General features: G+C 33.2%; 1 protein-coding gene across 1 annotated transcript; it reads right to left on the reverse strand.

Annotated features, from left to right (window-relative positions):
- Window positions 1-15,098: 15,098 nt before the first annotated feature.
- LOC124367239 (mitochondrial E3 ubiquitin protein ligase 1) lies at window positions 15,099-24,057 on the reverse strand. Its single transcript, XM_046823922.1, has 5 exons — window positions 23,827-24,057; window positions 22,377-22,570; window positions 17,147-17,394; window positions 16,251-16,386; window positions 15,099-15,508 (listed from the first exon to the last, which is right to left on the reverse strand). The coding sequence occupies exons 1-5, from the start codon at window positions 23,944-23,946 to the stop codon at window positions 15,181-15,183; spliced, it is 1,026 nt and encodes a 341-aa protein (XP_046679878.1). The 5' UTR covers window positions 23,947-24,057; the 3' UTR covers window positions 15,099-15,180.
- Between the last annotated feature and the right edge of the window lie 974 nt (window positions 24,058-25,031).

A 25,031-nucleotide genomic window follows, 5' to 3' on the forward strand; every position in this document is an offset into this window, starting at 1 on the left:
TGAATATTAAAAAACATTGCAAGGTACAAAAAGATTAAAACAATTCAATAACAACTGTACTTAATTTTTATGTTTTATAAAACTGCCTCATAAAACAGGGAACTGAAGATTTAAAAAAGTAAAGCAGTTTAAACATTAAAAGTCAATCATTGCAGTTCATCCTCAAAATGGCGACCTTAATTCTCACACAAGCTCTTGCTCGCTTTCTCATTGCTCCTGCGGTCATTTTAAAAGACAAGTTATTCTCGAAGCCTTTGAGCTGCCAGACCAATTCTGCTTCGTAATTTTTCTTCTGAGTTTACTGGGGTGGAATAAACTTCCTGCTTATTATTAATTTTTGGAGTTAGACTTTTTTATAACCACCATTGTATCACATTTACATTGCATTATAACCCAAAAAGTTTTGTCACACCAAGAGCCACTCACCCTGTATATATATATATATATATATATATATATATATATATATATATATATATATATATATATATATATATATATATTTCTAGTTGTGTGAGCAAGTGAGAAAAATGTTTTATACGATCAATACTTTGGTGTTCTTGTTTTCTTAACCTGTAGCAATTGTTAAGAATTAATTATTAGTTTAACGGATAATCTCCAGGTGGTGGACTAGCAATATAGTTGTTAAAGCTTTAAGAGCAAAGGGATATATTTGGAAAAATAGGGTTCCGTTTTTTTTTTTTTTTTCGTTACTTTCTAGAAGAGTTCACAACTAGTTGACGCCCACAATTTAGAACATAAAACGCTCTCTTGTGAACAGGGAACCCTGGATCAAATAGCAGAGAAGTACTTATAATTTTATTCAATCACTCAAATTAGAAAGTCAGCCGGGATTTACAGATGGCAGACTGCGCACAGCGTCAAGGTCGCACTGACGAGGAAAACTGTGAGCGGACACTGAACCTTTTTCAGTCTTCAGTCTTCATTGATCCTTTCAACCATCGAAATGGCTGGGGGATCTTCTAACCTCGTCCTGCTAACAGTTCTGGTGACTGTCATGTTCTCTATGGCCGTAGCAGATAAGGTACCTGCCTACTTTCCTTTTACAAAATTGACGATTCACTAATATTTGTAATAAATAATTTAATTCAAATTATTATAATTGTTATCAATATTTATAATTGAATTGTAATCAATATTTAATATAAATTATAATAATTATTCTAATCAATACAATGTCGAATCGTGATGAAAATTGGCACATGGTTCTTTTAGAAGCATGGTTCGAAAACATTTTGTTATATTTTCAGTAATGTGTGATTTCGGTAGGCCAAATTTAGGAGAAAATTCTGTGTTTTGCATACGATCTATCTTTTGGTATTCATGTATTGTTCAATTAAATTAAATAAACAAAAAATATGCGTTTGATTTATAATTGTTTTTAATATAAAGATCCCAAATAAATTATTTACGAATAATAAATGTGTTGATTAAATACTGAAAACTCTAAATTTTGCAAATAATGTTAGGCGTTGGTGTCATTTTACTCACACTTTGTTCAGACATAGAATTTTTTTACCGTTTATGTGAGATTAGATATTAACGAAATTTAGAATGGCTGCATGCATTCTTTGTATCCATGTTTTTGTCTGAATTCTGTTGCTAAAAAGAGTAATGTTACTGTTGACTAAGGCGGGAGAACAATAATAAAACACTAAGCTTTGTCAAACAATGCTAAAATACAACTTAGATAAAAATATGAAATGTTAACTCAAGACTGGCCTTGAGTTATTAAGTTCGGTTTACTTTCTCGTGTCATTCACTTGTGTTTAACGGTACTATTAATATTAGGAATACTACATTTAATATTAGTCTTTGGGGTAAAGATTAAATTAAATATTGAAACATCAGAAACTGTTGGCATGTAATACTCATTGAAGAGTTGTATTCCATGCTTAATACAAGTATGTATGTGTAATGAATGTTAAGTAAATAAATATAACCAAAATTTAACCATGTGACTTGTCAGTAGACAATGTAGTAAAGAAAGAACAAACTGATAAATGCTAGTTAGAGATATGGATAGTACTGTCTGTAGATAAAGAGAAACATGTCTTAACCTGCAACAACAAGTTCTAGTTCAATAACCTTTTATTACGTAGATTGCAAAAAATTATAGTCTTTATTGCAACTTCTAATAGTTTATTTATGAATTGGAGCAATCTTTGTTTGCCTCATTTCTTAGAACTAGTAAATAAGATAATTATGTTTCTGTTCATTAAATGATTTGTTTACAAAATTGTGTTTATCATAAAATTTTACATTACTATGCGACAGAAGTTAAAGTATTGGAATATAATTAGTAAAAAGCGTGAATTATTGTCACAAGTAACCTTTTAAAGAAATTAACATACAAAATCTCATTAGAATAATCTGAGAAATAATTTAAATTTGGAAACAGGAAACATTTACAAAACAAAGTAACAACAACAAAACAATATACTAAAATTCAGTTCACCTATAAGAATTATTTTGAATTTTTATCAATTTTGCCAATATTATTATACAAAATGTGTATAAAATAATATATAATCTAAAATTAAAAACCAGACATCCATCAGACAACAAAGTTTTCTTTATAATTTGTACAACTTTCAATGTTACTAAATACATGCATTGTAAACATATGTGTTTAAACCATACAATGATAAAGCATTATTGATATAAGATAAACACTCAGTTATAGAGTCTACTGTTAATGTCATTCTTCACTGTTATATTTGAATACTTAGAGCCATATAGCCTACATATAGCTATTCTCACAAATATACTACTTTAAAAATCCTTAGTACGTAAATAAACCAAAACAACAGATTATTAAAGGACCGGGCAGAAAGTAACGAAATGCACAGACTAGGATAGGCTGTCAAAAGGATAGGCTGCCTTTGACCTTTTGACAAAATAAACAGCGTTCTTTCTTGTACTAAAAGGGACCCATTTATCAAGCTCCAAATCTCAAAGCCCTTTTTATCAATTATTATTATCACACAGATACTAACGCAGTCCCAGATGGGTGGAAAGGGTCACAGATGGACTGCCCTTTGACCTTTTGACCCCCAGATAAACAGCGTTCTTCCTTGTACCAAAAGGGATGCATTTATCAAGCTCCAAATCTCAAAGCCCTTTTTATCAATTATTATTATTATTATCGCACTGACACTATAACACAGTCCCAGATGGCTGGAAGGGGTCACATATGGACTGCCCTTTGACCTTTTGACCCTAAAATAAACAGCGTTCTTTCTTGTACTAAAAGGGATGCATTTATCAAGCTCCAAATCTCTAAGCCCTTTTATCAATTATTATTATTATCGCACTGACACTATAACACAGTCCCAGATGTCTTGAAAGGGTCACAGATGGACTGCCCTTTGACCTTTTGACCCCAAAATAAACAGAATTCTTCTTTGTACCAAAAGGAACCCATTTATCAAGCTCCAAATCTCTAAGCCCTTTTTATCAATTATTATTATGGCACAGACACTAACGCAGTCCCAGATGGCTGAAAGAGTCACAGATGGACTGCTCTTTGACCTTTTGACCCCAAATTCAATACCGTTCTTTCTTGGGCAGAGGAACACAGGTAGGCTTACCAAGTTTCATATTTCTAGGACCTTTCAATCAAGAGTTATCGTATAGACTGAGGTCCAAACTGTTAGACGAAGACACAATTTCAATATGTCCCTGTTGGCTCCTTAATCCTCGTAACAGTGTCGAAGACAATTACAACTTTGCAATAGTAATCTTCATCACTAGAAGTAAAAGGGTTTGTTATCTATGAGTAATTCTTATTTTACAAGCGAGGCAAAGGCGAGTTCGAAAATACGATTCAAGAATCGAAAGACGCTTATGCTCCCCTGTAAGGAATTAAAACGTGTTGAAAAATCATTTTCTTCACTTCATGTTCAAATTGAACTTAATTTTGTTTTAAGGGAATATACTAAACTGTTGTTTTTGATGAAAAGGTGTACGATGAGAAAATCATTAGACATAGTTTTGTAGGAATTGCAATACTGTATGACGCAACAGTGTTTCATGGTTCCTTTCCAGTACTTATTTTTATCAGAATTTCGTTTGAAAATATCCTCAGAAAGTTAAAATTTTTAAGAGAAATAAAAGTTTATGGAAATTGACTTCTAGCGGAAATTAAAATGTACTGATTTCCAAATAGCATTCAAACTTAGCTGTAATGACAGACTTCTTCTGAATCAAACGAGTGAATAAGCTAACTCTGTATTTGCCTAGGTGCCGTCTTGTGCTAACATCAAATGTGGCCCAGGACAAGAGTGTTACCTACAGCAGGTCCAGTGTGTGAGGGCGCCGTGCTACCCGATACCATCTTGCAGACCTGACCGATGTGCCGTCATGCGCTGCGCCTCTCCAAGCGTTTGTAGAAATGGCAAATGTGTCAAACCATAACTGCCATTTTATTGTTTGAAATACAGTAAAGATTTTGTGAACCAATGGAGTTTTATTTCTCAACACTTTGAGGTATTGAATTGGGTGAATATTTACTCATGGTTCTCTCTACTCCCAATACGAACCAGTTCTTTAAAGTTAGTCTTCTCAATTTTATAACAGTGACAGTGGATGGTGAAACGTTCCTTGACGCTGTTCAGTAATCTGAAGGCTGTTATGATAATGTATAAAGTATAATCTCTTCACTTCAGAGAGAGAGAGAGATTTGACATTTCTTTATTTCTTCATCCTGAGAGAGAGAGAGATAGGAGAGGGAGAGAGAGAGGGGAGGGAGGGAGGGAGGGAGGGAGAGAGGGAGAGAGGGAGAGAGAGAGTAAATTCGTCTCTAGCATTACTGTGTTATGGCGTAGTAAATTGAAGAAATCTTCCTAGGGCATTCTTCTGTCTGGATTCTTCACAATCGGTTATATGCATCATTCAAATCACCAGAAAGCATCTTCTGGAATCCTGATGTGAACATGAAAAGCTCCCCTTCATCCGAGATAACATATTTGAAAACTTCAAATTTCTTTCCCTTGCTCTGTCTCGCTGCTCCAGGACGGATACCATACTGCCTCCAAAAGTTGAAAGCCATCTATTTCTTGTGCCATTCCGAAGCCAAACATGAAAAGTAATATTTTCTCTACCGTTACCAGCCGTGAGTTAGCCGAAATTATAATAACTTGAAGAAACCCTCACCTCTACAATCTAATTTGTCTACATATATATGTATGTATAATATATGCCTGGGTGAGTAGTGATCATTTATAGAAAAAGTAGCGATACCTCTGCATTATGTCCCGTGACGTTTTTCCAGAACATACATTCCACATGAGTTCCGACTGAAGTAAAACCAAAGCAATCTTTTTCTTAGCATTGCTGAGGAAAATTTGATTTATTTTTTTCCCTCGTAATCAATGAAAGAAAACTCCTTTTTAGCATACTAAACTGAATAGGTTTTTTACAATTAGTGATATATGCCTTCTCAAAGAGGGTATTATCCGGAACAGTGGCATGGTTGGCTAAACCTGTCCCTACCCAAGGCTGGTCCCTACCGGGTTAATCGTAATTATTTGAAGAGAGATCTGCACTCCATTTTGTATAGCTATTTCAGGAAATAAATAAACATGGACTCCAACTGGGGAGTAATACAAAAAAATCAGGAAAAGTAAAATTGTCACTAGTATTACTGTGCTAAGTCGTAGTAAATGGAAGAAAACTTCTTCTGAGTATTAATTTTATTGGATTCTTCACACTTGGTTAGATAAATCTTCCAAATCATATGGAATCCTGAAGTAAATTTTATTTTATTTCTTAGTCAAAATTTACAAATATTCTGCATAAAATACGATGGCAATTTTGATTTGTTATCTCGAAATATAAACAAATGAATCGTAAACTCTTACAAAGAAATTCTGTGGTATCCCGAGAAGTTCCCTTTCAATTGATTTTTTTTAATTCCTCATCATTATTGAAGCTACGAGTATAAACTTGTTCTTTTAAGTAACCCCATAGAAAGAAATCACACACAGTTAAACCTGGGGATCGAGTGGCCAATCTAAAAAATCACTTTCACGACCAATCCAACGGCCATGAATGTTGTCGTTTAGCTTGACATGATTTGCGAAATGAGGAGGAGCACCATCTTGTTTGAAGATTGCTTGATCCATTTCTGGAACCGTAAAATGGGGCAAGACTTGTTCATTTAAAACCTTTTCATACCTATTCCCAGTCATTGTACTGTCTGAAATGTCGTAAGATAGCACCCCATTACAACTGATAGCTGCCCAAACAGTAATTCCTTTTGATTTGGGTAGAGTCTGTTCAAGAATGTGTGGATTAGTTGTAATAATTACAATTATGCCTTTTTACAGCACCATTGCGGTAGAAAGTGGACTCGTCCGAAAAAAAAAACAATTTGAGTATTCCAATTAGGATCTAGCTCATAAAACTCAATGATACGAGAACAAAATTTATTTATTTATTTCAACGGTCAACACCAATTCACATTTAACATACCCACTTATATCGTAACATTTCATTCCAAGTGGCAGAAGAAAAATGGAATACATTTAAGGGGAGTCGGATGGGCCTATCCCCGCAATGTTAATTTGATGAATTTTAGGTACCATTATCTTAAAAATTATAAATGGTAGCCAGTTAATGTTTTTTATTCTGCTCCTTGTACTTTTCTTAACATTTTGAATACAGGGTTATAAAAAATCTTTTCAGATAAACGTGTGACAGTTTTTTTTTCTTTTTATGCAAAAAATATCATACAAAATTACAATTTACTCTGTTGTATAAAATTAAGTACTCAACATAAGGCAATAATATGTATTCAAAATGTAGATTATTACTTAAGGAACAAATTAAAAAAAGAATCAACAGGCTACCTATAATAGTTCTTGAGAAAAGTGTACCTATCGAACAAAAAACATAGTTTTACAGAAAACGCATTTGAAGTTCATTGTAACCAACTCTATAAAAATACAAAAATAAACTACAGTTAATAGTGTCCAGGGCATATGCTGGGTTATCTGGATCCTCTTCTTCCTCAAGCAACTCTTCCAGTCTTAATTTGGTTAATTTTGGCCTCTGCCGGCACTTCTTTTCTAATTCCTCGATGGCATTTTCTGCTTGTCTGATTCAGATCTCATCTTTCTGTTTCATTTGTCCGACCAAATTGTTGCCAGGCTTGTAGCCTAATTGTTAAAGCTAAACATCTCACAATATTACCTTGACTGAAGCAAGCAAAAGCCTCATATACACCTAGTTCAAGGGTTGACCTTAGCATAAATGTATTTTTAGGAAGTCGAGACCAAATTATGTTGTTGACGGATTCATTGGGGTTTTGTGTACCTCCGTTTAAAACATTTCCTTAGAAGGTCTGGTGAAGCCAAGTCCCTAAATATTGGTTTTATTTTGTCCATTACCACTTTAGGCAGGTGGAAATGATCTTTATGATCATAGGCCTCCTTATTGGCCATCGCTCTCTGGTACTTGCACGTCAAAATCTCTTTGCAATTCTTTAGAAAACTGCTATAAAAAAAGAACTAACCATCAGAAAATCTTAAGTGAAGTATTTTCTAAAAAAGAATGAAACAAGGAACACAAAATCACAAAAAAACAATTTTCGGTAAAAAAAGATTTTTTGCCCATCCGAGTCCCATTAAGTATTAACAGTGAGTGCAAACACATCCTAAATTAAACAATATCTTTGTAACCAATTATAAACTAAATAAGAATAATTACAACAATAAAAAACTATGCAAATGATAACAAGAAACGAGAATAAATAAATCAGTTGTAACAGGAACAATCAACAATGTATAACAAAATAACAACGTAACAGTGGCAAGAGCTATAAAAAAAGTAATAACATCAAGCAAAAAGGTGTAGTAACAATAGAATGGTCAAAAATTCCACTATCCTGTTCGGATCATCTCCAAGAAGATTATGGACTAGGTTACTTTGTAAAATTTAATTTTGTTTTTCTTAATTAACAGCAGTTTCAAGTACAACCTTCCTTAATGATTTCGGTTTACCTGGAGAGCGGAGCATTGATGCGCATACTAGTACTTCTCTTTCCTCATTTGATCCTCTAGAGTACTTTTTTACGACACTTCCAGTTTGTAACAAAAGATTTTTCCACTTAGTTATTATTGGATTGCTAGGTGGTTCAACTCCTGTGTATGCAACCTGAAATTGTCTAATTGCTTCTGTAATGTTGCCAAAAGCAATAGCCCACGCACAATATTTCACTTGTTGTTCAACATTAAAAGCCATTTCTCGAACTTCAATACTGTATCAGTAAAACTGTAATGGAGGAGGTTAGGTTACGTTTATAGCACAAGCAGTGAGTGATTTTCAATCAAACAGCTGTTTTCAACAATGAGCGTTATTAAACAGCTGTTCTTTAAAACTGCAAACGCAGTAATCAAATCAGGTGATTCAAGAAATGAATTCTTATAGGAAGCAAAACAGTAAAATTTCAATATGTCACCATTTTGTTTCTGCAATTGTTAGGGAGCTTTAATTTTCACAGATATTAAAATTTATACAGATATAATACCTACTTTATTAATTGTGTAGAGTTTGAAAATGTTCGGTGCATAAATGGGTAAGTAATATATAAAATCAAACGTTTTAATCTCTTCATCTCTTCGTGGGACAATCTGTATATAACTAAGAAAACTGTAGTAAGTTTTGTGTTCAAAATTTAAACATTGTGTTTTGACTTAGTTTGCTATTAATAAAGTATTTTTAATTGAACTGAAAAATGTGTAGCTGATATATGCCTACTTCTTTCTGTTTTATTGATCATAGAACTTTTGCCTACTTATAATATAATAGGACTCTTCGACTTTAGGATTCCTCCATTTCAGTTTAAAATAGTTCAAGAATTACTAAAACCGCGGTGTTTATTTAATTAAATAAATGGAATGCAGGGAAATGTGATTTAGTATTTGGTTGGAAAGCTATTTATAAAATCTGCTTCACTCTCTCAATTCAGGGTCCTAAATTATTCCTCTTAAAGTTCCAATTATTCAGTTATGGTTCAGGAGATTGGAATATTTTTCAGCCGCCATTCATTTATCTCTGGAGCGTTTTGTATATCACTTAAGTATATGCCTATGTGTCTCTATTGTTCAGCAGGAAATTGCGAGTGAAACCGTGGGTTAATGCTAGCTGATTAATAAAGTTACAAAAATTTCAAATTCTAATTATACTTTCAAAGCCAAATTTATCTTAGTTCAAAGTAAAGCAGAAGCTACACACTTTACTGAAACCAATTTATGAGTATGAACATAACTGGTCATAATTATGCAATCAATTGAGGCCTATGATGCAATGAATTAACAGATTAATGATGAGGAAAGGTGCACTGAAATTCTAAAAAAGTGACAATGACATAAATTAGAAAGTCACTGGGATTTCCAGGTGTCACTCACTTCTCACACCGGCAAGGTCACTCACTGTCTGATGAGGAAAACTGTGATGAGATGTTGAACCACTCTTCATTCTGCATTCAACCTTCCTACTCTTGAAATGGCTGGGAAATTTCCTTACTTCGTCCTGGTGACAGTTCTGGCAGCTGTCTCCTTGGTCCTTGCCCATGATGAGGTACTTTTGTTTTATAAAAACATTACCCACTAAATATAGTCATATAATCAGTAAAAATTGCTGATTTTTCAATCATGAAATCTCTTTGCATCGTTCAAAGTCATTTTGTTCTCTTACTATTGTCAGATTTTCAGGACCATTTTAAAATAATTACGTATTGCTAAATTAATTGCATCAAATAGTAAAATTTTTAAATATATAAAGATTTTATTCATCAACTATATTACCGTATTTTAAAGTAATACTTTTATTTAATACTCACTGCAAAATAAATATGTAATGCAAAGGCATTGTATACTTCTTGGAATTCTAAAATAAATCCTATATTTTATCATAATGTATAAAATTTACAACTATTGGAAAATCCTATTTAGTTTATTTGAATAGATTTTAGTATAAATAATAATTAAAGAAAGAGTAGATTTTTTTACTTGTGATATATTTACAACAATGTTTAGAGAGGCTGTGCATTCTTTGTAGTTTTATTACTGACTGTTGATTCTTAAAAAAGTAGGCTAGACTTTAACAAGGTAAATAATAAATACACATTGTTTTATAAAATTGTAATACTGCATCTGAAAAAGAAATTTCATGCTTATTTAGGGATATGCCTATCAATTGAAATTATTTTTTACCTTACTGAAGGAAAGCAAGAAAGAGATTATTTATCTACGGGAGTAGGAAAGGGTTGAAGAGAAGTGGCTCAGGCTTTGCTTTCGCTTAAGAGGAACAATGTTTACATGTTAAAAAAATTGTTGTGTTTGAAAAATTAAATTTTCAATCGGATGCTGAAACACTGCCATATTGTAGTACTATTTATTTTAATAAGGCACTTATAAAACATTAAAGAACACATTTGAAAATTACAATGTTTTAAAATCGGCCTGAAATTTCGAACCTTTAAATAGTTTGTATAAATTAACTTAACATTTGAGCCCAAGACATTTTACAGGATGTTCATGTGAAAATAACCTGACTTTAAACCTTACCTTGCAGTAGTAGTGCAAAAAGAGTCAGACCAAAATAAGCCATTTTTACATTTTTTGGAAAAACTATCATATTTTTACTATTCATTAATAAAAATACACACTTTTTTTGTTTTGTTTGTAATAAGACTATATGCATGAAAAAATGTATTTAAAAATATATAGCCATGAAACTTTTTTATAAGCAAACTTTTTTGTACTTACTAATACCTTTTTATTTGCCTCCGAAATTTGTCCATAAATAATTATAATTTGTAAAATAAACAATATACCTTTGTACAGTCACATAAAAATTAAGCTCTTATCTTGAAAAATAAACTACTTACAACAATTTTTTGTTCCAATATGGTGGCTGTTTAAATGTTAAAAAAATCACAACTCCATTATTCATGGACCTAGAGAAAAAGTAAAATGTGTTCTGGAGTGATAACATTTTTTAAAATTTTTGTAGTAAATATTTTTTTGTATACAGTGGTTTCCAAGATCTTAATTACATGAAAACCCCACACAAAATAAAATATTAATATATAATATTTGTAAAAAAATCTACCTACTTCTTCTGACTGAGGCGGAGGTACTATTTTAATTTTAAAATAATTTTATTTGGGACAGCTTCTTACTGGTATATTGACTTTTCTGGAACATTTTAATCACAAACTTGTAGTCAGATGCTTGATTATCTATTATACAGTGTATTTCCGACAACCTCCTAGTCAGAAATAGCAAATCAAAGGATTAAATTCAAATTTATTAATTTTCAAATGGCATTCCAATATAGTAGCAATGATTGTTTTATTTTTTATTTCTTTATTTTAATCAATTGAGTAGATGAACTAAGGTGTGTTAATTTCATGTATTTTATGTTCAAGTTAATCTTAATTTCATTCTAGGGGAATATAATAATTAAATAGTTTACGATGAGAAAATTACTAGACATGGTATCGTAGGAACTGTAATACTGCATAACGATACAGTGTTTCACGATTTCGTTTTAAAATATCCTCTGAACGTTAACACTTCAGGAAAAGAAGTTTATAGAAATTAATTTCTGATTTAGAAATCTATATATATATATATATATATATGAATATATATATGTGAATGTTTGTCCTTTACGGAATCATAAACTATTTGACCGATCATTACGAAAATTTGTACGTATATGTATTTTTCCACGAAGAAGGTTTCTATGCTATGCCTATTGATGTAACTCGCCTCCAGGTGGCGTTGCCAAAGATGATAGTTTTCAAAGCGCCTGCACATTATAAACTGCAATTACAAGACAGTTACGAATATTTAATAGCCAAACACTATTTGAAGGCGCTAAGTTATGATGTATATTTGTCTTGAAGATAAATTTCTGGTTGAACTTAAAGCTTCAGTGTTAGACCACTTTATAATAAAACACATGTACGTGTACAATGGCTATAAACATATACAGATTTTCTTGATCGTGGCAACAAAGCAAACTCTACATCGGCGTTGGAAATATAATTCACTTGAGCCAGAAGTGCACATACACAACACGGGTAACGCTTACGAAAAGCGTGCGAAACCGCGGGAAACAGCTAGTAGCATATAAACTTAACTGACTTCTCCTGAATCGACGGATGATGAATAATATCACTGTGTATGTTCGCAGGCACCTTCTTGTGATGACATCCAATGTGACCCAGGAGAAGAATGTTATCTAGAAGAGGTCCAGTGTTTTACGACGCCATGCTACCCGATACCGTCTTGTCGTAAACTCGGCCGATGCGCTAACATACGCTGCAAGTCTCCTGCGGTCTGTAGGGATGGCAAATGTGTCAACCCATAACTGCAGCTTGTTTGTTAAACAGTAAAATCATTGTAAATTTACCACCGTTTTATTTTTCCACAGTCAGAGGCGTTTGATTTTGCGATAAAATTAGATCAATAAAATGTAATACAGTGTTGTCACCTTACGTCACAATCCAGTACATCACAATATGGTGGCTGTGGCTTTATCCAGTGGTGGTTGAAGAGATTATTGAACGCTGATAAGTAATGCCTATAAAGAGGTAATGATCAGTGTGTTGTCATTGACCAGGAGTCTGGTGGTTAGAAATTAATATTTTTTAGATACAGTCATTTAAGAGCCAGCTGTAATAAAATGACCTTGTGTTTTTTCCCCATAAGAAGAATTTTATACCTTACGTACTGTGACACCCTTATTTGTAATCATAGCGAAATAGAAGATGTCTCATTTTGGAGATATAATTAATACGCATCCAAACAATTTTTAGTTTATCTTTCAAATTTTTAAATTAGGAAGTACAAAACAAGTTTAAGATTTTTATGTGGGTTACCAATAAAAATATCTAAAAAACTAAAAAAGTGTTTGGATGCGTATTAATTATATCATTAAAACGATACATCTTCCATAATTCTACGAGAAACAGGGTTGTAAAAGTGCAAGAGGTTTAAAATTGTTCTCATAGCTCTAAAATCAAGATTGCCATCAACTACGAATTTCTCTTGCTCTTTTCCGCAGATATAGAATGTTGAAGATAATAAAGGCATATTTTCATCATAGATCACGGTTTTTTCTTGAATCTGGTGTTCTTTTCGTCAGTTGTTTATAGTCTCTCACTGGTTTCGTTAACCTATCGCTGTAAATATGTAGCATGAAAACAATTTTATTTCAGGTAGATTTATCCCCTTCTTTTTCATTACTTTATAAAATATAATCATCTGTGTCTACTGATTTTTTTTTACAAATTTTGAAAAAGGACAGAACAAACCTTTTTAAAGTCTTATTCTACCCGTCCTCTTGAACCACTGGGCTGTGCGAGGATCTAATCAAACAGAATGAGGAAAGTTGATACAGTACAAGACCGGTAGTACTGATAAAGTGCTACAGTCACATAAAGAGCCTATCTCTAACTCAGATCTTGGACTATGCGGCTATTGGCTCTCCCCATAGATACATATATGTGTATGCATGGAGATAATTCAGATAAGTATATACCATTTATAACCATTTAATGAATGATGGTCTAAATGGTACCAAAACCCCTACTCCCTTTAGAAACTGCTTTTTCCATACTGAAAGCAAGGTTTTTTAGATAACAATCATGCTTTTGTTTTCAAATCTAAAATTTTTTCATGGAAATGTTTCTATGAATATTTATAAATTAGACATGTGTACAGTTATTTTTGTCTCTCTTTTCCTACAAACACATATTTCCACTGAAATCCAAAATCATTTTCATTTACCATCACATTACTTCCCCCTGCATTGACTTAAAAAGGAAATCGTAAAACTTAATTCTTATAGCAACACAGTGTTTGTGTTAAATTAAATAGAACATCAGAAGCATTTCCAATGTGGCTGGTTAACTTTTGTTGATTAGTATTTTTGCAGGAAAACAGTGCTTTAAATTCTATCAAATTTTTTAATGCTTGTATGTTCATAAACATGTGTTGAAAATATTATCTTTATTTGATCACTGTTAAGGTTTTAATTGTAGTTCCATGTGGTACTAATTCATTCGTTGACATTAATGCAGACTTGCGCTGCATAATGCGATTGGACATGCTATACGGTTCTAATTCTCAAACTTAAGGAAAAGTTGATGTTTTCAGTCCCATCATCTTGTGGACTGATAACTAACAATTTCAGGAGTTAAGACTCAATCACCTCTGTCTATGAACACAACCTGGTTTTCTTGAAATTCATCTATACCACAAGGAGTGCTAGTCAAGACACCTCGTTTTTAGTGTCTTATGGTGATCCCCCTTGAAGTCAAAGAGGCAGCTGAGATAAATAAATGAGTACTTCAGTAAAACTGTGATTACTGGAAATCCGGGTTTTCAGGAACAACTTGAGAAGTAGTAAACACAGTTCCAGTAGTTAAATTCCAGAAGCTAAAGAAAGATCAAATAACTTGGGCAGCGGTAACCCCAATATTATATTGACAGCACTCAAAATATTTATTGAAAGGACTGTTAATGAAGAAGAAGACCATAACCACCTCAGTGCCGGAGGGATATTCATGGAAAAGAGTAATAAAACTCTCCTGAAGGCAGCAGTGAAACCTGTTTCCTCATTATCGCTCAGTGCTCGTTTTGTAACTCTTATTTTTACACCATTGGGAACATCCTACTGATGAATCTAAATAAAAATTTCAATGAACATTCTATGGAATAAATGTCGACTCAATATAATTCTTCACTGTCCTTAAAGTCACAGAGACCTGACCTTCAGGATAAAAAACTATTTCAGTGTCCTTACCCTGCACAACTTATGTATGCATTCACTTAAACCAAACTTGGCATGGAAGTTTTGTTAACCCTTTTGGACCAAGTGGACTGTGCTTCAAAATAAATACCATTTCTTCAATATAATCTTGGTTAATCCTATGGATACATGAATATGAATCAAAATAAAAGGCATAAATTATCTGGAATTAATTATAGAAGTCAAAGATAACAAAGAATCTCAAGAAGCCAATATTTTAAAGTAAAATAAAGAAAGAAATCTAAAACAGTAGTATATAATTTTAATTTACAATTATTTACATTTATACTGTACATAACTACACAACAAGAGAGCGAGAGTGTGCTAGGACAAGAACGCAGCAGCTTTCGTGGCGATGTGGCTTCGGCAGATAGGACATGAGGAGTTGATCTGTTCGCTACAATCTTCGCAGATACAGAGATGTCCACAGGGCAGCAGTATCACCTCCTTGGGATTCTCCTGGCAGACGACGCAGCGCAAAGTCTCGGGCAGCTCGTCATCTCGGACATTCTGTCTCCGCGACCGTCGGTCCTGGTCCAGTCGCCTCTGCAGCTCTTGTTTGTCTCTCCGCTTCTTCATGTTGGCCCACAACCTCCGAGCCAGCAGACCTCCAAACATTATCGTCAGACCTCCGGTGAGGATCAGCAACCAACTGGCACACCAAACATTTCATAGATATTTTTTTATCTTTCTGTGAAAGATTATTCATTCTAAAGGGAAGATAAAAATTAAGGTCTGATTGTCAAATGAAGCGAACTGATTATACCAATTTAAAAACTAACTTTGACCTGAAGTTTTTCCGTAATTCAATCACTCAGTTTCTATTTGATAAAGATCCTTTTCCAAGTTAGATTAGCAAGACAGTATATTACATTGATGGCATTCCACGTAAGAATTCTTATCGGTGAGTTACCGCCAATGTCAGTGAGCAATTTTGATGACATCAACTTTTTGTACGTTAATTTTGAAAATTTGAATTATAAGGGGTCCAGTCCCAATTAATCCGGATTATCGACTCTTTACTATATTTGTAGAAAGAAAAATTTCTTAAAACACATGACACACTCTGTAGAGATATCTTCGTGCTTTTGTTTAGTATAAAAATTATTGACTGTAAAAATATTGTTTAATATCAAATCATATTTGACAATGAACGAGTTATCACATCGCGTTTTCTATGCTGTCCAACGAGAAAAGTCAGCTTCTTACATTGCTTTGTTCAAGTATCTCCCAAATCCCAAATAAATGGAACTTATTGTAATTTGTTGTAATAAAAACTTACATGCAAATTATTCCACTTCTCACATCAACACAATTTCTCAAAAACACGATAAAAGTGAATGTATTACTTTATTATTAATGCCGGTGTTGTTCAGCTACAAACACTATCTCACCCAAACAGTGACTTCTTGTCCCTGAGATCTCGCAGCAGTGACGATAGCGGCTGGGTGGTGATGAAGTACGGTCTGTTATCACTGGGAGGTACTAGGAGTTTTGTGCCATCGGAGGACAACATCAGATCTCCGATGCCTGTCAACAAACCGACACTACATTGTATTACCTCACCTTCTTATTTACACTTGACAACTTAAAGGAAATAAAATCATCTAGTGTATAAGGTAATCTTGTAATCCCCAGAGGGTTCACTTCTGGCTGGTTTATACGTTCCAGTTGAACCTACACTGAGTACAGAAAAAGCTGATGTGTCACTTAAATCTGGGCAACCCTATGAATGTTCAGTATTAGCAAATGTCGAGATTCTGGGGTGCAAGAGTAGTTCAATAGGTCTAGTCTACTGCGGAGATGACTATTGGAGTTGGCGGGGTTCGTTCCCTAAGAGTCAAAGGTTCTTGCCAGCCTAGACATAAGGGTATTCCACCCGCTGCCGGGTTTAACTGAAGAGGTTGGTTCAGAGCTGGCTTTCCCTTCTTCCAAGGGAACATGACTTAAGATTAGTGCTCTAAATTCTTCATCATGGATTTCAACAGGATGCGGCCCCTAACCCCAACCTTACCCATCCAGAATATCCTGTCACTTCGGAAGAAGTGCAAAAGTCCTTATAGGACTAGGTGCAATTTTCTAAGCTTCCAGTCCTACGAGAACAGAACAAGGTAATCTAAAACACGGTTTGTGTTATTTCATTTCTTTTCTTTTTCTTTATAAATTCTACACTTTTACTTCAATTTTAACATTGACATTCTATTTGACCTTTAGTACATTGAACATCCATTTGATATTTCCTTTAAAACCAACATGAGCATTAATCTTAATGCTTTTAATCTGTACTGACCTGTAACGACAGTCCCTTCCTTCAGCATCTCTTCCGTGGTCTGCATCCCGTACTGCCTCACGCCAAAGAAGAAGCTCCAGAGGTTACCAGCTAGAGAGTGGACTGTTCTGTCATACTTGTTGTAGACGGTGTCCAGGTGCAGCTCATCGGCCTCGAGCACGTCCTGCACTTCTATAACGTGCTTCCCCAGCACGATTGCAAAAGGCACCACATTGTACGATTGGTGGATCGGCCTCGATTCATCCCACCTGCCGCACATTTTAATGGGTTTAGTTATGCATTAACCTCTGTGAAACCAACAATACAGCATAAAAAACCAAAGTACACTTTAATTTTGAGTTGCTAAATCAATACTCCTAGCCATTATAAGTTGATAACAAATCTTTTCTTTTTACCTACAGGAAATGTTACACCTTTAACAAAAATAATCGCACGTTCCATTCCCGAGGAGGTCAATTAAAATTTGTTTATGGGTTTGAGCCGTCCCTCCTAAAAAAACATTAATTGACACTGTCAACCTTAGGCAGTTTTTTTAACCGACACTTTAGACAAAATTTACCTTAGTGTTTTAAAACACTGCTACCTCAAAATAAAATTTTAAACACATCTATATACTATATTACATTTTTTTAATATTGATAACTGAAAATACAATTTTTACTGGAAAGTAATATAAATGTATACATTAAACTAAATAATGATTTATAAATGATAATCAAAAATACAGATCAAGTTACAATAAATAAAAACAAATAGTTCAGGCTCAATATTCAATAATTTCTAGTTCCTTTATACTATAGATCACTAGCATAACACAATATTATAGTCCCTAAGATTGTAAAATCGGATCTAGTTGGTAAATTTTTCATTTAAAAAATCACAGTCTTTTTGTAGAAAACTTTCATGAAGACAGAAAAAATAGGGACTTTATCAATTTCATGAGGAATCATTGGTATTTTACGTACTAATTGCAGACACTTTGTAACCAAGACCAAATAAAAATTGCTGAAAATAAGTACATGATTTTTTTTATAATATGTATCATATTTGAAAATAGGTTTTCAGCCATTCTTTTGTTACGTATGTGACACTTAGACACATTTATGGTGAAATATAAATAAAGTAAAATTATATAAATACATTTATCACAGTTCAGTGTATAGAAGGTGATTTAATTCAAAAGTATACAAAATTGGGCACAAGAATTTTTATTATTTTCCAAGCAATACATGTTTTTATGGCTGTTACGTTTGTGACATGAAAGGCACTCATCCTTAGAGTGTTAGGTACATAATGGTAAAATTCTGTTAATTTTTCCTTCAATAAAATTTAAAATAAAATTAATTGCATTCCTAATTAATATTTACGTACAATTCATAATTAATCAATGTACTAACATGTTTGGAATACTTGTTAAAAATTGTGATTTGTTGTTACGTATGTGACAGGTTGTTTGTTACGTATGTGACAAGTATAACTAGAGTACCAAGAACACTATTTTATGATAAAAATAACAACTTATTCTATCTAAAAGTGATATCCTTACAACTGAACTGAACCAACAAAATAGGTAACTGTTATCAATTCACATAGAAAACGTTACAATAAAAACTTAGGTATTAAATTCACCACATACTGTATATTAAGGTTCCTTATAACTATTTCTACAATATTAATTTTTAAATAAGTTGGGTACACTTTCGTTCTAAGTTAAAACTAACAGAACATAGTCACACTTCTTTAACATGTACAGTTTTTGGAAACTGATAAAGTACTTGAACTCAACGGTTTTAATTTTAGGTTGTTCCAACACCCGAATAATGTATTTAGTAGCCACGAGCCTTTCATCATTTTCATCAATTTTAAACAGTGTAGTATCCTCCCCATACTTTTCTCAAGAAAGTGACTACAATTCTTCATTTACTTTGCTCTGGCAAACTGCTACATAGCGAAATTCTTTCATTTTTATTACTTAATAATTTCACTAATACAAAGTCAACAGGATTTGGATGTTGGACATTTCTATCAGTGTTTGATAATGGGCTCTTCATCTGTCTCCATCTGTGCATCATCTTTTCCAGTACTCTCATACTTATTCATCATCAGATTCATCATTGTAAGCATCTTCTTAGTGTAGCGTCGTCGGGTTGACAGTTTTGTAGAGTCATATTCTTCATTCTTAATGTCAACTTTAAGCATGAGTGATTTTGATGTCCTGCTAATCAGTATCTCGTGATCACTATATGCTTGAAAGTGGTGCATTGCTTGAATACCAGTTATTTGATGAATTTTACCCCATCTCTCCTCAAGATGTTTTCTATTATGATCTATTTCTTCCTTTGAAACAAACAATAGACGAGTTTCTTTGCATTTTTCCAATGCCACTCTGTAGAAATCTTCTGGGGTATTAACAAAAGCTTTCCGACCCTTTACTGCTCTCCATACAATCCTCTTTACCATCCCTCCGATACCATCTACAGCCCCCTTCCCATGGCTGGAAGCAAAACAATTCCAGTTCATTGCAATACCAAAGTCTTCCTCTGCAAAACAAATATTTAACATAGTGTACGGCTTTTTTAAATTGGCCGGCACAGTTATCAGAAAATATATGTAAATGTTTTACTTCTAGAGCTATTTGATTAATTTCTTTTACAATAACTTTTATAAATGTCCAAACAGAGTTCTTACAATGCTTCAAAATCATCACTAACACAAGCAAAACTATAAACTTTTATCATTATGCCAACCTTTTATTTTTTGTACATAAATCAGTCTGGGAGGCTTTAAAATAAACAAATAAATAGATTAACTTGGTAGATAGGCTAGGTTAACTAACTTCCTAAGTTAATTCTTCTTCAAATTGACAGTTTTTGTATCATAACTTATTGTGTCACGTACGTAACATTTTGATGTGTCACATACGTAACACAGTTTACTTGCCAAAGAATAAATATTTAAAATAAAATAAAAAATATCATTTTAACAATCATTAACTTAACCTTACTTTTACAAAATGTTATCCATGTCAACATTCTAGATGAGATGCAGTTTAAACTTTTTCATGTTTCTTGTTACGTATGTGACACTGTGACATACGTCAGAATTATTTTGGAAATAAGGACTTGTTTACTTACCAAGTTTATTTAAATTCAGCTCAAGTTTATGTAAAATGTCCTAGCTTTCCTCTCTCTAACCTCAAATCTGAGAAACACTTATACACTAGGTAAAATCAGCTGTTTTTAAAAAAACTAGATTATTGTTATTAGTAGACTGTCTCATCAACAGGCAACTTTAACCTAGAATAAAAATAAATATACATCTTCTATTAAACTATTTTCTTTGGATTTGGTAAATTAAAGTATTTTACAACATAAATATGTCTTAAAAACTAACTTTAAATTTATTTCATTTTTTAACACTGAGGTGTCTGTTATAAAAAAAATGGCTGTTTTTACAATTTATTAATGACTTAAGGAAATGTTTTTATTCATAATGTCTAATTTATCAAATGGTTTATTAGTAAAAATACATTACTTAAGAAAATTCATTTGTATATCAAATATATCATTCCCTTTAGTATTTTTTTTCATACATAGCCTACCATATATAACTACTATTTTTATCTTCAGCCAATTATTTTCTTTCAGCCTGATTATAAATCACCATTAAATAACCTTTTTGGAAAGTCAACATCATAATTCTTGTGGAACGATCTAAATTTATCTTCTCAAAGGTATGTTAACAAGAGATTGATTCTTTACAACAATAAACTCAAAGATTTAAGTGCAGTTCCCTAACTACTTTATTCTGAATACACATTATATATTCTCATTATACTTAACCAATTTTTATATTTTATACTTTCTTGTGTAAATGTAAAATATAATTAAATAACATAATAAAATAAAAAACTAAAAATTGTATTGTATTTGAATAAAAGCCATTACCAATACTTTTAAATTTTTGAAATTAAAAGAAATACGGCCGTGAGCAGTAACAAGAACTCAAAATTCAATCACTTGTAAGCAAAGCAAGTTTGCGATTATTGTATTGTAATGATTTTTTTTTTTTTTTTTTTTTTTTTTTTTTTTTTCCTTTGGGATATTGGGGTGGATTCATAGATCCTCACACGTCAACCTGAGCTTATTGTGTGCCCCTTTGATGTTAGAGGGGTAAGCCTATCTTCGTGCCCTTAATTAGGCTAAGAAGCTTTTCCCCGATACTAGCATCTGGTTCGTCGCCTGGTTGTTTGTCACCGAAAAGAGCCCTTCTCCTTGCTCCCAGTCTCTCACAGTCCAGTATTATGTGTTTTGCAGTCTCTTCAGACTTATTGCATAGTCTACACTCCGAGGCCTCATTTCGTAAACCTAGAGTGTTTAGGTGTTTCCTGAAGTGGCCGTGTCCAGTGATCAAGGCAATCACTTGCTTAACCCGATCCCTGCCCAGCCCCATCAGCCATCTGGTGAATCCGGAGCTAGAATCGGCAAGCAGTCTTTTGCCGAGTGCTTGTCCTTGGTGACTCTGCCACCGCACGCGGTGTGTCTTCCTGGACCATTTGTTTATACTTTGATAAGCGGCTGACTTGCTTATACCACAACTCGGTTCTGGACCGGTGTATGGCATGCTTGCTCCGCTTTTGGCAAGCCTGTCGGCGCATTCGTTGCCACCTATGCCTGTGTGGCCCGGTACCCAACCAAGACGCACACAGTTGCGTGATCCAAGCTTGCAGAGAGTGTTTAAAGCACTCCCACACAAGCTTGGATGAAATGCTGTTGGAGTCAAGAGCTTTAAGAGCTGCCTGACTGTCTGACATTATACAGATTATACATATTGTAATGATAATCACGTTTCGAGTGATATGAGAAGGAATAAAATAACTAATACCATGGTAGGCAAAAAAAATTAAAACTTCTAAAACAGTACCGGTACATGGTAAAATAATGTCACATCGTGATTTTAATTATCCAATATGTTACTATCAAAAGATGAATCTATAATTTGTTAAAAGTCGTCACTCTCATAGAAAAGCCACTACACCTAGGCTGACATGGCACAAAAATATGAGTTTTTCTTTGATCTATGAACGAAAACCCTCTGCACACAGACAGTTTGGAATTTCACAGGCTTATATTCAAACCGATCAGATTGTTCATTTCACATTCAATGGTTGGAACATGTCTGTCACAGCCAACAACGCCATAGTTTTAGTGCGAAAGTATCGCAGACTTACCAGAATCCAGAGGAGTTTCTCGTCATGACCAACTCACTTGTGGTCAATTTCTGGACGACTCCACTCGTGTGCGGAACGTGGAGACTGGGAATAGTGTTCCCGAGCGCTTTCACTGGCCCGTGAACCATGGCATACCTGCCCTTGTCAGTGGTTACATCGTCCAAGGCATTATCGTCCTCCCTTGAACTAACCTCCTGGAATAGGAGTTTACATTGGAAAACAGACAACATTCAACCTGCCATATATGTGTACTTTTAAATATCTAAAGTAAGGTTAAAATAAAAACAAATAAATTAAAGATTATGATGTCTTGAAGAACTATCCAACTTATTTGAAATTCAGCAGTTTAATGTATTACTTTGAATTAGGGCTATCTACAGTATTCAAAATTTGGAATTATTCCATACCCCTGGTGAGGTGTACTCTTCAAACACATTCATCTCCCTCCTCAGGAGGGAAGGAGAGGAAGTGGTCATAAATCAACGACCTGACCAACCTGAGGTAGAGAACAGTCATGGCCACCGATACGAATTTAACCCTCACTTGCGCCAAAAAAATAAAAACATCCCTCGAGATAATACCTAATTTCAAGCTCAGATCACATGAGCGCTTATAAAGGTTATCTTTCAACTTTGTACTATCAGTAACATATTTAAGATAACCAAATCTAAACCTACTTATATCGCATAATACCATTCCACAGTGTATATTTCCATTCCTAGCCTCATTGCATTTATGAAATAGCTGTCACTGTTACTGGTTATCGAGTAACCTGAAACTAAAAAGTCGTTACAAGAACACCAAATCATTCAGCTCAGCTATTAGCCTACTGAAATACCAGTGTTCCAGTAATAGGTTACCATCGAATAACCTGTTAATGACACTAATACTGCCATCTGTAATGGAACTATATTATTATGTGCAATACCTATTACATAGTTTGGTTTGATATTTTGTTTTCAGTATTTTTAGATAGACATGAATATTGATGATTCAATTGTGGTGGTGAATGCTTATTATAATGGAGCCCTACTATCAACAACTAACAAAATGAGAAATTGTTTTACATAAGATCAAAACACTTTTATGGCCATTGAGAGTTCTAAGCAAGGCTTTATGATGAAATGAGGATATTGTGTAGCAGTGAATGTGCTATTTACTCTCTCCATATTGTAGCAATAAAAATTGACTGACCATAATCCTTGACACCTTTTATTCTTTTTAAGTTAGTCTACTTCACATCAAACTTGAATGAACTGAAAATAATGTAATTAGGCCTACTTTAGACTATCCAAAATTAATTACGATCAGTATTCACCCAAATCAGGTTACAAATAATGTTCTTTATTTCATATTTTCATAAGATACTTTTTAAACAAACAATTTTTTTAATGTACATTATAAAAATACTTCGATATTATTATTACTAAACAGAACAAGAAAAACTAACCTGTAAACAATTTATATATCTTCCAATTTTGTTGTAACTTTTCACTAGTATAATACTAAATATTGCATCAACAGAAAATAAAATAATTTCAGTTGTAATTTCGGTATTGAAAAACGCCATCTCATAACAGATAATTAACTGAAACTCATTACAATTATACACAATTATTTACTCTTGTATAGTCATTGCACAACAAACCATAACCAATTATAACCTAAAATAGAAGTGAAGTATTTTGAAACTTTTGACTTATACGTGCAAGTTGAAAATCAGCTGATCTGATTTGGAGTAGGCTGTACTCTAGTAATGCGATCGGTGAGAATGACACTAAAAAATTAAAAAGCAATTTAATGCAAATATTGATTTTAAATGGAATTATTTTTATAAACAACAATCATAATTATAAACTAGATCGTTAACATAATACACAATAAGTACATTCACAAAAGCGAGTGAAAAATATAATAATTTTCAACATCCAAAATTTAAAATATTTATATAAAGTAGCCCTATTGAAGTTTTAATATGTCTGACATTTCTCTTTTTAGAAAAAGGAGAGTCTGTCCTTTTCAGCCTTATTCTACCCGTCCTTATGGGCCACTAAACTATATTAGGATCTTATTAAATAGAATATTAAGAAGAGTCGGATCGACGCCACTGATTAAAAGTACGTAATTCACATACAGAATTTAAACGTGCGCTATCTCTAAACTCAGATCAAAAATTAAAAAGTCCGAAGTCTCAGGCCGTCTGGATCACTGACTCACCTATTCATCCCTGTATTTATTAGAGAAAATTCAATGTTAATTTATTTATGAACGTAAGAAAAGTATTGAAGTATTTTGAAAATATTTATGAAATCATGTGATGTAACGTAATGTTGTTCTTGTATTTCTATCGTGATTCTATCCAATATGTGCAATAAATTTTTCTAAATAGTTAACTAATTTTTCAAATATAGAATAGTATTATTTGGGCTTTTTTATTTCAATCTCGATTGTAATTTAAAAAAAGGTCTCCATAAAATACAGCAGTTATCTTTGAATTTATTAACTAACACTCCAATTTTGAAAATATAAAAATTATTCTTAGTGAATAAGTTATGCGATGTATTTGACTACGACTATCCCTTAAATAGCTGGAATACAACTATTTGGAACTATCCGCAGTCAGTATTTTAAAATGTGAGAACTAATGCTTCCTAC

The sequence above is a fragment of the Homalodisca vitripennis genome, chromosome 8 (genome assembly GCF_021130785.1).
Source record: "Homalodisca vitripennis isolate AUS2020 chromosome 8, UT_GWSS_2.1, whole genome shotgun sequence".
NCBI classification, from domain to species: domain Eukaryota; kingdom Metazoa; phylum Arthropoda; class Insecta; order Hemiptera; family Cicadellidae; genus Homalodisca; species Homalodisca vitripennis.